The 17,421-nt window shown below is 48.0% G+C and overlaps 1 protein-coding gene and 1 pseudogene across 1 annotated transcript; both read left to right on the forward strand.

The window, feature by feature from the left end:
• LOC147985268 (uncharacterized) overlaps positions 1–9,420 on the forward strand; it is a 64,218-nt pseudogene extending 54,798 nt beyond the window's left edge.
• Positions 9,421–10,606: 1,186 nt separating this feature from the next.
• On the forward strand, positions 10,607–12,457 carry LOC125537565 (cytochrome P450 81Q32). Its single transcript, XM_048700882.2, has 2 exons — positions 10,607–11,556; positions 11,645–12,457. Exons 1-2 carry the CDS (start codon positions 10,627–10,629, stop codon positions 12,266–12,268), a joined length of 1,554 nt encoding a protein of 517 aa, XP_048556839.1. The 5' UTR covers positions 10,607–10,626; the 3' UTR covers positions 12,269–12,457.
• The last annotated feature ends 4,964 nt before the right edge of the window (positions 12,458–17,421 follow it).

Here is a 17,421-nt window from a genome sequence, read left to right on the forward strand (position 1 = left end):
TGTTCGGGTCGGGGATGATGACGTTCTTGACGAGGAGGATCATCTCTCACAACTTGCTCTTGCCGTGGAGGATTTCCATTGTATTCTTGCTCTTGTTGAACTTGATGTTCTTGGCGAGCTTGTGGAGGAACTTGTCAAGATTGACGTTGCACGTGAGCTTGATATGTTCGTTCTTGAACTTCTTCGCGAAGTGCTTCTTGATGTTCACGAGCTTGTCGGCCTCGGTTAGCTACGGCTCGACTTGATTCTCGGAGGGCTTGTTGCGCCTCAAGTGCTTGAGCTTCTCGCAATTGTTGCTCTTGACGTTGTGCCTCAGCATCTTGTGCTTCTTGGTGTAGACATGCTCGCTCTTCCTCTTCATTTTGGCGTTGGCGTTGCCGTTCTCATGCTTGCGCAAAGGTAGCTTGGTTTTGACGATGTCGTTGTTCTTGAGAGTTATTGTCGTGTAGAGGGTTGTGGTTGGCTTGACGATCTTGGAGTGCGGCATGTCAAAGAGTATTGGATGTCGGTGCACTTGAGCCGGAGATGGTGTAGTTGGAGTGTCGACTTGAGCGGCTCCGTCTTGATGAGGACGAAGTGGAATAAGAGCGGTTGAGCAACAAAGCATGAATCTCGTCCATTCTTGCGTCATTATCTTGCTTGTGGTCATCGAGCTTGTGGTCAAAGTGGCCTCTTGTACGTTTCTCGGGGAGTCGCAAGTCAGTGGCGAGGTTGTCGATGCGGTTACTCATTGCTTGTTGCTCTTGATGCAAAGCACGTTGTGCACCAAAGAGGTGGCTCTTTGTGACATAGGAGTTCATGTCGTCGTCTTGCCCGATGAAGAGTGGGTTGGTAGAAGTACTTGGCCTATCCATCATTCCAAGAGAAATATGTGAATGGGAGAAAGAGAAGAACGTATACCAAATGTACCTTGACCGATGTTGAAGATGGATCAAAGATCACTCCAATGTGGAACAAGGAAATAGCACAATTGGTACCAATTCTTGTTGGTTTCTCACACCTACACAAGTAAAAGCTTATGGTTGAGCTCGATTAGGATGGTTGCACAAAATTTGATGCAATTGTTAGTGAGCTCCAATAATGTTGGAAAATATTCGCAATTTTGCAATGCAACAAGTAGACCAAACAAAATATGGTACACGGAAACACACATGCAAAGAGATAAGTGGGGTCGTGCAACCAAGGATGAGCCAAAATGTGGAATCCACGAAAATTCTCTTGTTGCACAACACTAGAGAGACGCTAGCATGATTGCACAATAGGCGGATACGAAGACTTATGCACAACCTACTAAGCAAAAGTGCAACAACTTCTATCCCAAGTATGCTCTATGTATGGTATTCCGATGATATGATCCAAGATGATCTAGTATGACAATCTTAATGTTGTATGATGCTATGGTTCTTGCTTAAAAGCTCTTTGCTTATCTTCCCCTTTTGCTTAAAAGCTTGTTTGGCTCTTTGTGTTTGAGCTCTTTTCTCATGCAATGCTTCACGAACCAAGATAGCAATTGAGTATGCGATGACACTTTGTAACACAAGAGATGATATGCATCAAAGATATGTATGTATGATATGGAAAGTATGATCACTAATGTGCACAAGTCACGTTGCCGGTGTCGATGTCAAAACCGGCGTATCTCGGGTAGGGAGTCCCGATCTGTGCATCTAGGATCGATGGTAACAGGAGACAGTGGGACACAATGTTTACCCAGGTTCGGGCCCTCTCTATGGAGGTAATACCCTACTTCCTACTTGATTGATCTTGATGAATATGAGTATTACAAGAGTTGATCTACCGCGAGATCGTAATGGCTAAACCCTAAAAGTCTAGCCTGACTATGATTATGAGGATGTATCTACGGACCTAGCCCTCCGGTTTATATAGACACGGGAGGGATCTAGGGTTACACAAGGTCGATTACAGAGAAAGGAATCTTCATATTTGGTCGCCAAGCGTGCCTTCCACGCCAAGGAGAGTCCCATCCGGACATGGGTAGAGTCTTCGGTCTTTGTATCTTTACGGCCCATCAGTCCGGCCCATATCCAATAGGTCGGACGCCCGAGGACCCCTTAGTCCAGGACTCCCTCAGCCGGCAATACTCAAAGGCTAGTCTCGATGGGTAAGCGACGCAAAAGGTAAGGCTATGATGGTTATCAAAGTAATGTCAAGAATGATGTATCACGATACCAAAGATGAGGTTACCGTTCTTGCTTACGGTATGGTGTCAAAATGGTGGAGAGGTTGTGGTTGATGACACGTCTGTGGCAAAGATGAGCGGCGGTGATGTTGGTGTCGAACCGTACCTAAATAGACGAAACACAATAGGACATGGAACCGCAACTCAAATTCTCAAAATACAAAGTGGCAAAACGTATTGGAGTGTGAAACGAGTAAGCGATGGTGGTTCCGGAAAGTGGTGGAGGTATGGGGATGTGTATGCGGAAGTGGGGGCGGTTGCTGAAATTTCAGGGGAGGGGGGGATTCAGTTTCGTCAGGGTTTTGCGGATGCCCGGTGGTTACGGTCGTCTGGTCGTCGGACATCCGGTAGCTACCGGACGTCCGGTGCCTGGGCGAAAATCAGGCACGGGAAGAAAAGCTAGAGTTCGTGGAGGAGAGGTCAAAATTCGTCGACCGGGCGATTTAGTGGATGGAAAAGGTGGAGATGAAGGGGAAAGCTAGATCCACTCAAGGCAAAGCAAATACATGGAACAAATCCAACAAAATTTCATCACACCAACAAATCACCCAAAAAAATTGGGGCTATTTTTGTGGGGAATTTCCGAATTAGGGACAAAATCAACAAAAACAAGGCTAGAAACACAACGGGGAGGCTCCAAAATCGTGATCAACGTGGCTCTAGATACCAAGATGATGTATGGTGGAACCCTATATGGCCGATCTTTCACGAAAGGAGCGGATAGCGCGAAGAACACGAAGAACAAGAGGGGAAATCACAAAGGGGAACACAAGAGAAACACTCAAACCAACAAGTATGATCACACATGTGCTAGATCCATGAACACAAAGGGAGATACATGATCCACGATCAACAAGGGACGATACACGGTAACCGGTTCTTCTCCAAAGGAGGTCTTGATAGGGCCACCCAAAAGGGGGTCTTGAATCCAAGGGGATCTTCTCCGTAGAGGGGTTGCGGTCTCTCTCGAGGAGTAGATCCGATGTGGATGAGCGAGGCTCTATCTCTAATATGAGCTATCACAATGCTAACCCTAACTAGGAGGAGGAGGTCTATTTATAGTCTTAGTGCAAATGGGGACGAAGTGAGGGGTACATGGGACTCGGGCCTGAATCCTGTGCACAGACAGGTACCGAACGCCCACTGGGGACCGGTCGTCCGGTGGCTCGTGGGCGTTCGGACATCCGGTGGTCGCCGGACTTCCGCTATTTCCGTTCTGTGAAGGTGACGCTAGACGTCCGGTCACTTCAGACTTCCGCTAATTTTGGCTCGGGTGCGGTGACACTGGTCGTCCGGTCCGGGCCGGACGTCCGCTTGCTGGGGCTCGGCTGAGGCTTCAGGCTCCGGACGTTCGATCCCGACCGGTCATCCGGTGGCTGTAGCTTCGTTGGCCTTCCTTCTTCATGACCTTGGCGCTTGGTGTCCTCGTTGCCTTGTCTGATCGGTGTAGCTGCTCCGTGGATCTCCTCCAAGTACCTGATCACGCATAGTATTTCCGCTTGAGGTGGTAGCCATGTCTCATGTATAGAAAGTAGTAGTTCGGAGAGGAGCAGTTCACCTTATCTTCGATAGCCTTTTCTCGTGCCCTTGTCATTGGTCCAAGTGGTGTCGTGGAAGACGTAGGTAGGTCCAGGGGGATGATCTTGGGATGCTCCGCATCATCTTGTCCATCACATCATTCTCCTAATGATGTGATCATGTTCATCAAATGATAACACATGTATATGGTTAGGAAACTTAACCATCTTTGATTAACGAGCTAGTCTAGTAGAGGCTTACTAGGGACATTGTGTTTTGTCTATGTATCCACACATGTATCAAGTTTTAGGTTAATACAATTCTAGCATGAAAAATAAACATTTATCATGATATAAGGAAATATAAAATAGCAACTTTATTATTGCCTCTAGGTAGGGGTGGACTAACGAGCAGCTCGACTCGTTAAGCTCGTACTCGTTAAGCTCGTGCTCGTTAAGGCTCGGCTCGTTAAGCTCGTTAAGATTAACGAGCAGAAAACCCTGCTCGGCTCGGCTCGTTTGAAGCTCGTTAAGCTCGTGAGCGCTCGCGAGCGCTCGTTAACAGATTATAATATGTTATGATATACATGATGAATGTGTAGGTATGGTTTTCAAGATGAAATATGGTGACTACAAAAAGAAATGAAGTAGTTTGTTGCCTCATATGTCGATTAGATTAAATAGATGGGCTGAGATGCTACAAAAAGTTTGTCACATAAGATAGAAATATGTGTTGTGTTGTTGCTAACGAGCTTAACGAGCTACTCGTGAAACTCGTTAGCTCACTCGTTAAGCTCGTTAAGCTTAACGAGCTATAATCAATGATTGGCTCTGTTTATTAAGAAGCGAGCTATGAGTTTAACGAGCCAAACTATCAAGCGCTCATTAAGCTCACAAGCTACGAGCTTTTGGTCCAGCCCTACCTCTAGGTCATATTTCTTCAGGCAGGTGATGTTCCCTATGTCCATCTCTACTTGCCAGTGCTTCATTCTCATTTACTGTGATTATATGTTGACGAGTTTGTGCAGAATAGTTGGAGATCCCAGTTGGGAAAAGCTTCAGCACGTTTTTGAAGCATATTTGATGGTAAATCAAGTCACTCTCACAATAATATCATTTTTTTTGTGTTGCGTACTTGCATAGCATCACCATTTCTTCCATGTCAAGAGTTGTTGTGATAGTTTCTTAATTTGTTTGCTAAACTGTCAAACACCAGTCAGGATGATAGAAACGAGAGCCCAAGTAGATGTTGGCTCTTCACCATCAGAGCCTGAGGCTCCCTCAAGCATGAAGTCGTGACCCTTAAACCTGCCTGCCAATATACTTCGTCCATTGTATGTCATTGATTTTGTGGGTTTAGCGATGCGACAGTAACTGCATCATTAGATGGTATTGGCAATGCTTTAAATAACCAAGTTGTGGAGTATATTGCAGAAATTGGAAGTTATGGGGTAGTTGTGGTAACTACATTATTTTTTGTTCAGCAACTCCAGAACGTATATTAGCATTGCTATACTATTTATGGTAGATCTCTATATTAACCATCAGCTACTTGTTGGAACGTCTCAATTATCTAACAAACTGAAAGGTTGTGAAGGAATTTCTTCTCTCCTTCAGAATATTTTTGAGCTATCTACGGCAACACTTTGGTTGTTGCTCAGATGATTCATATATATGGGAAATCATTTTCATATGTGCTGAACTATATGTTCATCTGTTATTTACAATGCCTCTGATTTCAAGGTTTGCTTACATTAGCAATTACTTTAGTACAATTCTTTCCTCTAAGTTTACGTCTTGTTTAATGCAAAATATATGTAGTTTGATTCAGATGGTATTGGCAATGCTTATTAATTACTTCTACAACTTATTCCGGGTAAACCTATACTTTAGTTACATCAATATCTGATTTAAGTATTTCATGCTCACTTTCCTGATGGCATTTCCCTACTACATAGTATATGTGATACTGCATGTATAATTAATGGAAAAGTGATTAACTTTGTTTAGGGCATGGCGAGTGATTGTTTGTTATGACAAGCCGAGCATGTCGTCCTTTGGGAGGTTGGTGAAGATTACAATAATGCGCTATGTATACAATGTACGATTACAGTTCATGTCAATTGTTACATGTTTATTTCTGTTGTTGCTTTTTACCCGTCTTGACAATACTGATTACCTGTATGAACTAAGTATCGTGGTTTAAATTCAAGGAGTGGATATGCGCATTACCTCAAACCGTTGGTGCAAGGAAGAAACATAGAAGAATTATGACTATGCATTCTCTCACTACATCGTCTCCTTCATTTGCACCAGGAAGAGGATTGCAACCGACGTCTTCCAAAAAGATTGCAACAGATGCCATGGAGATTGGGGTAACACGGCAAGGTCAATATCTTCCTGGTGTTACACGGAAGAAGCTCTAAAGATTGTCACACAAACATAATCTAAGAAACTAATAAACGCTTATGTTTATGCAAAATTATTATGTTTCATGCGTCCATATATTTAATTATACAAATATACGGGCGCGGCAACGCGCGCCTTCAATGATCTAGTATCCTTCTAAAACTTGGGAGTATCTGAGCTCATAAGGGGATGGTAATGCAAGATGATGCAGTCCTTTTATGTTTTACATTATTTTTCAGTAACTATTTGTTCACAAAGCCACAATGAAAAAAAGAATATAGCTTTAGTCTAAAAAGTAAGAAGAGAGATTTGACTAAATGGCTAAGCAACTCTTGAGTTGTTTGGGACCCACAATTAGTCGTATTTCTAGGTCGTGGGCAAGGACTAGTCAGATTAGCTAGAAGCCACCAGATTTTGACGCAATCACTCCTTTTGTCAAATGGGAACTGTTGTTTTCTTATATCTTAATTGATGGTGCTAATGGCTCACTCTACACAAATTTTCAAAAGAAAAAAAGCACATGCGACTTATGCATCCTCAACGAGCTTCCTCATTCCGCCTCCATTTGTTCTGATCAGACTCTCTGGATCAAAATTGCTCTCTAACAGGCTATACCAATGTCCAAACTATATAATCTCTTCCCTTCATTTCAAAATAGATGACTTAACTTTATATTAATTTAAAATGGAGGAAGTACATTCAAACGTTAGAAAAAATAATACTAGTGGATAGGATGGCTGTGCTAGCATCGGCGGGGTCTCCGTGGACAATTAGGAGTTGTCCGTTGAGGATTTGTCCAAAATCAGTATGACACTATGAACCACACCGTCTATGCTAAGCCTAAGGTGCAGCACATCCCTTTGATATGAATCGGACACTTGACATCGTACGCAACAAAGCAAACGCTTTAGGCCTTCTTTGATTTAAAGGAATTTCATAGGAATTCTAGAGGATATAATTCTTATAGGATTTTTTCCTTTAGAGCCCTTTAATTCATATGAATAGATTCCTATTCCTACATAGGATTGGTTTCTATTCTTCATATTTCATAGGAAAATAAAAAAGAGCCTAGACTCAATGGAAAAATTCTTTTGGTGTCAACCAAATGACATCTTATTTTCTATTTCTACTCATATGATTAGAGATACATGTCATCTCATTTCCTACAAGATTCCTATTTCTATGATAATCCTATCCTATGAACCAAAAGAGGCCTTAAAGTTAGACCGTTCCACGCACATTTTAAACATGGTCAGCTGACCATTCCACACACGCAGCCTGATCTTGTCGCATCATCGCGCACGTAAGTTTCACCATGCACCGTGGTTTTTTTTTTACCCTTTTCAAAACTTGATCAAGATGTGACCTTGTCTTAAAAAATTTCTGGATCTATCCTTTTTCTTACCGTTAGGGTCTATTACGATAGCAAAAATGCTAAATATACACAGCCTTACAAGCTTCTACAGACTCTTTCCTAACCAACTAAGAGCAACTCTAGCAGACCCCGCATCCGTCTCCGACCCGTAAAATAACCGTCAAAATGCGGGTACGGGCCAGAAAGCCTGCCCGACCAGAACCCGCATCCCGCCCCGGCCCGCAAAAGTTTTTGGGGGGCGCGGCAAATTCCCGACCCCAACCCGGGAAAACGTGGGTTTCCCCCTCGCGGTTGCGGTGCCCTGCATCACAGAGAAGCAGTTGGCGGGAGGGACATTTCAGCCCCGCGCTCTTTTCCCCCTCCTTCCGCCGCCGCCCGCCCGCCGCCGGCGATTTCGGCCATATCTGCGGGCGGAGTCGCTCCGCGGGGCCGCCCCATACCCTCCCGCGCCGAGCCGCTGCACCGCCCCTCCGGATCCGGCGAGAAGAGCCACCCCCCGTCGCCGCCGCCGCTGGGGATCGACCACCACCGAGCGCACCCCCCTCGTCACCCCCCGGGATCACTCGCCACCGGTTAGTCCCTTTTTGTGATTTTTGCGAGCTGTGTAGTAGATTGACGTGCCGGTGTGCGTGTAGACGGAGTTGACCCCGTGCGAGAAGTTCTTGCTGTCCGATTCGTCTGATTCGGACGACTCGGATGTGGAGACCATGCTTGCGACCTTTCGGCAGCAAACATTAGTCATGTCGCTTGCCGTGAAGGAGCATGAAGACGAGTACCGGAAGAGAAGGTGGGGATCTACTGTCGGGCGTCTGTGCATTCCTCGGAATCGCCATCTTGGGAACGAGATGTTGATGCAAGATTATTTTGCGGAGAATCCTACATATCCTACACACCTCTTTCGCAGAAGGTACCGAATGCGCCGATCCCTCTTTGTGAAACTTGTTGAAGCTTGCGAGGCAAATTGCCGCTATTTTACTCAAAGAAGGAATGCCGCGGGCTTAAAGGGATTTAGTGCATACCAAAAAATCTCCGCAGCTACGCGGGTGATTGCATATGATGTTCCGGCTGACTATGTCAATGAGTATCTTCGCATTGGTGAAGATAGCATAATTGAGTCTGTGCGTAGATTTGCGAAAGTGATCGTCCGTGTCTTTGGTCCCGAGTATCACCGGGCACCAAATAAAGATGACACAAAGAAATTGATGGCAGCTAATGAGAGGAGAGGTTGGCCTGGCATGCTAGGTAGCATTGATTGTATGCATTGGAATTGGAAAAATTGCCCCAAGGCTTGGCAAGGAATGTATTGTGGCAAGTCTCGTGATGCAACAATTGTGCTAGAGGTCGTAGCGTCTGAGGATTTATGGATTTGGCATTGTTTTTTTTTTATACCCAGCACTCTCAATGATATCAATGTGTTGCAACGCTCTCATTTGTTTGCTAGGCTTACTAGTGGTGATGCTCCTGCTTGCAACTACACTATCAATGGGCATGACTACACAAAGGGGTACTATCTTGCAGATGATATATACCCTCCTTAGTGCACATTTGTCAAGAGCATCAAAGAACCCAAAACAAAAAAACAATATGAATTTGCAAGAGTGCAAGAGGCAGTCCGAAAAGACATTGAAAGAGCATTCGGTGTTTTGCAATCTAGGTTTGCCATTGTCCGTGATCCTGCTCGTTTTTGGGCTGAAGAACATCATGACTTGCTGTGTTATCCTGCATAATATGATTCTTGAAGATGAGAGAGGAATGAACTTAGAATTCTTTTACGACAATGTGGGTAACCGTGTCAAATCAGCTAGAGACCCAAACCGCATTAGAGCTTTTCTTCAGACATACAAGTTGAAAATGCAGACACACACTTTCAACTTCAGGAAGATCTCATTGAGCACCATTGGCAAAGGGCTGGACAATGACTAATTTTTGTATTCATTTGTATTTGTATTCATGACAAGTTTTGTATTGCATTATTTAAATTTGCTACGGTGATTTGAATAATTATTTGTAATGCAGATGATTATTGTTTTATGTTTGATTTGAATAATTCAGTTTGTTTTCGATCGTTGAATTATGTTGGATTTGATATTTGTGGGCTGATGATATGCGGGGATGCAGCGACGCAAAGAGCAGAACCTGCATAGCCGACCCGTAAAAAACATATTCCGCGAATATACTTATTTACAGATCTGTTTGGGGGTCTGCATCTGTGCCAGCCCGTGCCGGCCCGCAAAAGCTGTTTTGCGCGAACTGCAAATGAGTTTTGCGGGCCGGCGGGATGCAGGGTCTGCTAGAGTTGCTCTAAACATGCCCCCTAATTTTTAGGTGAGGATGTTTTTTATCACCAAAGTCCGTAGCGGTAGGCTGTTACATCGTACCTTCATAGACCCTAACGGTAGCAAAAAGATCAGATTTTGAATTTTTTACAAACTGAGTCAGATCCTGATTAACTTTTGTCAAAACACAAAATTTTGCTAAGGCGCACACTTTAAAGTTGCAAACACCTCAGGAGTCCAGCCTGATCAGCTAGCTTCGTGCCACTTGCCCCGTCAAAAAACAAAAAAGCTCCCTCCGTTTCGAAATAAATGATTTAATTTTATACTAAAATTAAAGTATGTCTAGGACACATTGGTGTGTTCTAATTATTGCTCATTGTGAGTGAATCGAACATAAAGAAGAATAAAAAAAATCTGCACGAATCTTAATGTATGATCAATAACATAGAATTTAGATGTGCAATACTTATGGCACATCTAGATATGTTTTAACAAAACTGTTAAAGACATAGGACTTAGATGCGCAATACTTATGACACATCTAGATGTGCTTTAGCAAAACTGTAAAATTAATATAAAGCTAAGTCATCTATTTTTATTTTGTAATAAAGGAGGGAGTAGCTTCGTGTCGCGTAGGGCTCCCGACATTGGACTGGCCTGCGTGGCAGGGACGCAGCGAGAATAGTCTTTCATACCCGACCTCAGCTTTGTTCCTCCTGCCTGTATATCTCCGGATTTCCCATCCGCAGTGAGAGATTGCTTCCGTCTACCTCCCCCACCCCGGCTTCCCTCTCCAATCCGCCTTCTCTGTGTGATTTATGAGCTACTAGGTTCACTGCAGAAACAACAATGGAGATGGGCAGCTTCCCCTTCTTCTACGTCGCCGCCATCACCTTTCTCACCGCCCTTTTGCTCCGCTCCTTCCTCACCAAGAAGCGGCGACGGCTTCCACCGGGCCCGGCGCTGGCGGTCCCGTTCCTTGGCCACCTCCCCTTCCTCAAGAAGCCGCTGCACGCCACGCTCGCGCGCCTCGCCGCGCGCCACGGCCCGGTCTTCTCCCTCCGCCTCGGCTCGCGCCCCGCCGCCGTCGTCACCTCGGCGGAGCTCGCCAGGGAGTGCTTCTCCTCCGACCTCGACGCCACGCTCGCCAACCGCCCGCACTTCCCGTCCGTGCGGGAGGTCTCCTTCGACTACACCGTGCTCACCCTCGCCAACTACGGCGCCCACTGGCGCGCCGCGCGCCGCGTCGCCGTCGTGCACCTCCTCTCCGCGCGCCGCGTCGACCTCATGTCCGACGCCGTCGTAGCCCGCGAGCTGCGAGCCCTGGTGCGCCGCCTCGCGCGCCTTACCGCCGGCGGTGCCACGGCGAGGGTGGAGCTGAAGCGGCGGCTGTTCGACCTCTCCCACAGCGTCCTCATGGAGGCCCTCGCGCGGAGCAGGAACACCTACTCCGACGACGGAGCGGACATGTCCCAGGAGGCGCGGGAGATGAAGGACGTCGTGGACGCCATCGTGCCGCTCGTCGGTGTCGCCAACCTGTGGGACTACCTGCCGGTGCTACGCTGGTTCGACTGGCGAGGCGTCGCGCGGCAGCTGGCGGACACAACCAGCCGGAGGAACGCCTTCATCTACAAGCTCATCGACAGGGAGAGGCAGAAGCAGCAGGCCGCCGCCGACAAGCAGGAGGAGGAGGAGCAGGGCATGATCGGCGTCATGCTCTCGCTGCAGAAGTCAGAGCCCGACCTCTACACGGACACTTTCATCGCCGCCCTCGTCGCCGTGAGTCTCGCAGCTTCCATTGCAGCTCTGTCACCGTTCATGCTCTGATTATTTGACAGGCACTGATTTTCTCGTGTTTGAACCGAAGAATCTTCTTGGCGTCGGGACAGAGACGACGTCGACGACGACGGAATGGGCGATGGGGCTCCTGCTGAACCACCCGGCGGTGCTGAAGAAGGCACAGGAAGAGATCGACGCGCACCTCAGCGGCGAGCCGAGCCGCCTCCTCGACAAGAAGGACCTGCCCCACCTTCCTTACCTCCACTGCATCATCAGCGAGACGCTGCGGCTGTGCCCGGCCGCGCCGCTGCTGCTACCACACGAGGCCGCCGCCGACTGCCAGCTCCACGGGTACGACGTCGCCGCGGGCACCATAGTGCTCGTCAACGCGTACGCCATCCACCGCGACCCGGCTGAGTGGGGACCGGCGCCCGAGGAGTTCAGGCCGGAGAGGTTCGAGCATGGCGGCGCCGAGGGGAAGCTCATGATGTCCTTCGGGATGGGAAGGCGCAAGTGCCCCGGGGAGAGCCTCGCCATGAGGACCATGGGTATGGTTCTTGGCACGCTCATCCAGTGCTTCGATTGGGCAAGGGTCGGGGATGAAGAGGTCGACATGGCCGCCAGTTCCGGGATCGTCATGTTCAAGGCCGTTGCTCTGGAAGCTCTCTGCACACCGCGAGCCGGCATGGAGACTCTTCTCCAGAAGCTCTAAACTGAAAATGCTTAAAGGAAGCAGAAAATAATTGCCACAAAAGAGTACACACACTAGTAGAAATATAAATAACTGCAGTGTAATTAAGTCTTTATTAACTCCACAGTATGTACACATTGCATAGTTTTTTTTTTTGAAGTAAAAGGTAGAGATCGCTCTACCTTATATATTTCAAAACAGCCCATAGCCTGGGGGACAAAAGAGTCCAATACAAGAACCAAGAGAAACGCACCAAGGTACGAAAAGAAAAAGAGGAGAGGAAAAGAAGCCTCAAAAGAGTCCAATACAAGAACCAAGAGAAACGCATCAAGGTGCGAAAAAAAAGAAAGGAGAGGAAAAGAAGGTAGGAGAACATCAGGAAATTATAGCATAATTAGTTGGACAAACAAAGCGCCCAATTGTTCAAATCGTCCTTGTCCTGCTGCCGCTTAGCTTTGTGCAGCCATAGTTGAAGTAAGTCCGCAGCATAGAACCTTGTGTATGGATCAGACCAAGAAGCACTGTTGAACACATGATCATGTCGAGCATGCCATAGAGTGACGACGCATGCTGCAAGGGCAACATTCCATTTTCTCTTGAGAAGCGGCTGCCTGGGAAACGCGCTCAAAGAAAGAGAGGAGATCAGGTGAAGCGCAAGCCAACGAGTTCAACTGCAACTAGCCCCAGAGATGCTCAGCAGACCGACACCGTAGAACGACATGATCAATGGACTCCACAGCAGGGCAGATATCACAATCAGCATTGGAGACAAGCGCCGACCAGCCTTTTTTGAACATGTTGTTCCTTGTGTGTAAGCGTCCATAAAGAGCCAGCCAAAGGAAAACCTTGTGCTTGTTAGGAATGATCTTGTCCCAAAGCCACTGCTCGAAAGCACACCGCATTCCCCGGAAGGTGAGCATCTTGTAGAAATAACCTGTAGCAAGCTCCTTCCTAGAGAGAGAAGAGACCCGGTGATCGACATTGGCATCAATCGGAGTGACATTTGCGATGAGATCAAGCAGGAGCTGCAACTCTTGTGTCGCTATGTGCGAGAGATTTGGGTACAGCTGTATATCCCAACCATCCTGAGTTATTTGCAAATGGATTGAACAAAGCTTATCCTTGGCAAAAGAGTATAAGACTGGCAGCACAAACATCAGCCTTCCAACTTTGAGCCACTGATCTTGCCAAAAGGAGACGAGAGCCCCGGAGCCAAGCGAGCAGCGAGAGGAAAACAAGACTAACGGAATGTAAGTTTTGAGACCTCTCTAGAAAGTTGTGTCCCGTGAGCTGTTGCCACTGGGTAGGTTGTTTCTACAGTATTGCGAGGTCAGCCATTGATAGCAGGGTATGTCTGAAAACTGAAGAACTTTGGCCACAAATTTGCACATCATAGCTTGGTTGTGAGCAGATAGATCCCTGACTCCCAGGCCACCCGCACCCCGTGACTGGATAACTCTGTCCCAAGCCACAAGACAGTGGCCGCCTGAGGTTTTGTTCTTCCCTTGCCAGACCCTCCAGCTTATTGATGAACTCCTTCGGCCATGGGAAGCAAGTCATGAAGTAGCTCGGAATGCCGGCAAGCACCGAGTTGATTAGCGTAAGCCTGCCTCCCCAGGAAAGAAAAGTAGCTAGCCAGCCCGACAGCCTCTTGTCAACTTTATGAATCACTGGTAGGAGCATGCCATGTGTAATCTTATTCAGAGACAAAGGCAGGCCAAGGTACGTGCACGGGAAGGAGGAGACTGGACATCCAAGAAGATGAGCAATCTCCAAAGCAGTATCAGACTCAACTGAAACCGGAACCAAAGTGCTTTCGTGGAAGTTTATTTGCAGACCAGAGAAATCCGAGAAAGCAGAGAGAAGATTTTTGATAACCTGAGCTTGTTGTAAATTTCCCTGGAAGATGAGCAGAGTGTCATCCGCATATTGCAAAACTGGAAACAGAACATCTGAACCGAGGGGGTGCAGCAAACTGCCGGCCTGGAAATGCATGCAGCATAGGCGTTGAAGCACATCCGCAACCAAGATGAAAAGGTAGGGAGAGAGAGAATCCCCTTGACGAAAGCCCTTTTTGGCAGAAAAAACATCACCAAGCTCACCATTCATTAAAACACACGATTTGCCAGTGGATAAAAGGGAGGAAATCCATTGGGTCCATCTCTGCGGGAAGCCTCTAGCTTGAAAGATCTGCAAGAGGCGGCTCCAACTCACACTGTCAAAGGCCTTTTGAAAGTCCAGCTTTAAGGCAATAACCGGCAGCTTTCTTTTGTGAGCAGTCTGAACCAACTCAGTGGCGAGAGCAAAGTTTTCAATGATCGATCGACCTTTCAAAAAGCCCGATTGCAAAGGGTGCACCAAATCCAGGATGCGTTGAAACCTGTTTGTTAAGACCTTAGAGACCAACTTGGGCATACTGTGAACCAAGGAGATAGGTCTGTAGTCGCCCAAAGCAAGTGGGGTATCTTTCTTAGGCAGCAAAGTGATATGGGCCATGTTGATTCCTTCCAGCGAAACATTGTTAGCATGGGAATCAGCAAAGAACTTCAGAATATCATCCTTGATCAGGTGTTTAAAGGCCTTGTAGAACTCATTAGTGAAGCCATCTGGGCCAGGGCTCCTGTTGTTCGGGGTGCCATTGATTGCGGACACAATCTCTGCCCAAGTAAAATCAGCCACAAGCTCGGTCAGGTCCGTTGGCGCATATAAGGAGCTGAGATGAACTATAGGCAAAGACATCGCAGGCTGACCCAGCAGACTTTCGAAGTAGCTAGTAGCCAGGGCCAGCTTGAGGTTGTTTTGGTAGATCTCCACTCCATCTTGAACAAGAACCCTAACTTTGTTTCTGCGGGCCTGACAGTTAGCAGCAGCGTGAAAGAATTGGCAGTTCTCATCTCCATACACGCACCAACGAATTTTGGCGCGACGACGCCAAAGAGCAGTTAGCCATAAAACTAGCTGCTCAGCCTTGGCAGAGGCGATCTCCCGAAGCACAGCTTCAAGAGTTGAAAGGGGGCGCCTTTCCTCGACTGCATTCAGGAAATTCACCACATGCTTGTTGTTGTCTATATAAACTCTGAGATTTGATTTCTTCTGGGTCCAAGCGCGGATGGTAGCTCTAACTCTTCTCATCTTGAAACTGATGATAGAAGCTGAAGAAAACATGGTTATGTGTCCCCTTGTCCAACTGTCAGTGATTATGCTTCTAGTTTCCTCCATCACAAGCTAGTGGTTCTCCATCCTAAACAAGATGCTTCTTATGGCATTAGTACCAAACTGGACCAGAATGGGTGTGTGGTCAGAAGTAGTGGCTGGCACGACGGCGGCAGTGGTCTGCAAGAAACCCAGATTCCAAAAAGTATTGACCAACACACGATCTAACCGAGCTAACATAGGAGTATTCCTCTTGTTGGACCAAGTGAAACTTCTGTTATCCAGCTGAACATCATCCAGGCCGTTATCCCTGACCCAGGAATTGAAAGTTTCCATGACTCTCCAGTTTATGTTTCCTCGAGACTTTTCAGAAGCAAATCGATACATGTTGAAATCGCCCGCAACCATCCACGGGGCCTCAGCTGGCACAACAATATTGTCCATAGCTTCAAAAAAAGAGGCCTATCCCGATTCAAACAGGGAGCATATACTGATGTGGACACGAAAACAGCATTGGTAGTTGCGGATGAAAAGCTGACAGTAACATGGTACTTGTGTGTTGAGACTGGCTGGCCAGTCACCGCGGTTGAGTCCCAGGCAACAAGAATGCCCCCCGAGGCACCATCAGAAGGAGAGGCCGCGTGATTAGAAAGGTTGGCGGTAAGAAAACTGCGAAGCTTGTACTGAGTGGGATTTTGCAGTTTTGTTTCCTGCAAACACACAATGCTAGGGCGGCAAGAGGTTAGAACATCACGAACTAGCGAGCATTTGTCATCATCACCGAGGCCACGAACGTTCCAAATAAGAATCTTCATAATATAAGCAAGAGCGTACAACCCATGGAGGAGACGAGGCAAGCCAAAAGCATGTTCAACAGAAACAAACTGCTGAAACCATGAAGCCCATAGGAGGGATGCAAGCGGACTCGATACAGACTGACAAAAGAACATGACAGCAGCAGCAACTAGCTTGGACAGGACCTAACTGCAGAACTAGGCAGATCATAGGATAAAAGGTAGAACGATGAACTAACTTAGCATAGAGCATAGCTGAAACAGGCCGCATTAGAAGGCACTTATAAGAGCATGCACTACACATCAACGCACTGGCTGGCAGGAGCAGAGTTACTGGCAGAAGCACTTGTTGGCTCGCGGGCACGGGCTTGGTCCAGGATGGCATCGGCGTTGAGGTCGCAATCCAGAGCAATTTGCTTGAGCTTTCCCCTGGTCAGAGGCGCGGGCGTGCTCAGCAGCGGCAACTCCAAGAGACCAGCCACCGTTGCCGCCTTGGCCTTCTTGCGTCTCGAGGAAGAAGCACCTGAGTGGCTGCCAGAGGAGCCGCCGCTGGAGCCAGAAGCAGAGGCAACAGCCTTGCGCTTGGAGGCGCGCTCCACCGAGCCCAGGCATACCTCGTCGTACGCGGCGCGGATGCGGGGGCTGCGACGAAGGGGGGGGCGGAGAGGCAGTCGCCGATGCCTGGACGGGCTGGCCACCAGGGAGCTGCCCGTCGGAGCCGGGGTGGGGGTCTCCTGCTCCGCCAGACCAGATGCAGGCCCCAAGTTGAGGTTGAGATCCTGCACCTGGACAGCCGCGGCCGGCCCGAACGAGGAACCGATGAGGGGCGCATGCGAAGAGAAAAGCTGGAGCGCAGGCGGGGAGCGGATGAGGTCACCAGCCTCGGGCTCACGCGGCAGCTGCAGAACGCTGTTGCGATGTGGGAGGGGAGCGCAGCGCAAGCCCCATGCCTGAGATCTGTGGCCACCACCGGAGACAAGTATCTGATGGGCAGCACCCCAGGCTCTGGACGCGGCACATGGGCCGCAGGCCGTGTGCACACCGGTCGCGACATGAGGATTTGGTGAGCCCGCATGTGATCCTGGCCCGGGAAAAGAGACTCAAAAGGAGGGATGTCACCACCAGCCAGGGAAAGTAGAGGCCCAGCAGCAGGAAGCAGGCCTGCTGGCACGTTGGGCTTGGGCAGGTATTTGGACTCGATGGCCGGCAGCAGCGGCGCGTGCGGGC

Source organism: Triticum urartu, chromosome 2A (genome assembly GCF_056163025.1).
Source record: "Triticum urartu cultivar PI428250 chromosome 2A, HENAU_Tu73, whole genome shotgun sequence".
In the NCBI taxonomy this organism is placed as follows: domain Eukaryota; kingdom Viridiplantae; phylum Streptophyta; class Magnoliopsida; order Poales; family Poaceae; genus Triticum; species Triticum urartu.

Bases quoted from the DNA above. Each gene is read 5' to 3' on its own strand.
- LOC125537565 (XM_048700882.2), top strand. From the start codon at position 10,627: ATGGAGATGGGCAGCTTCCCCTTCTTCTACGTCGCCGCCATCACCTTT. The intron at 11,557-11,644 runs GTGAGTCTCGCA...TTTGAACCGAAG, and splicing joins TCATCGCCGCCCTCGTCGCC to AATCTTCTTGGCGTCGGGAC.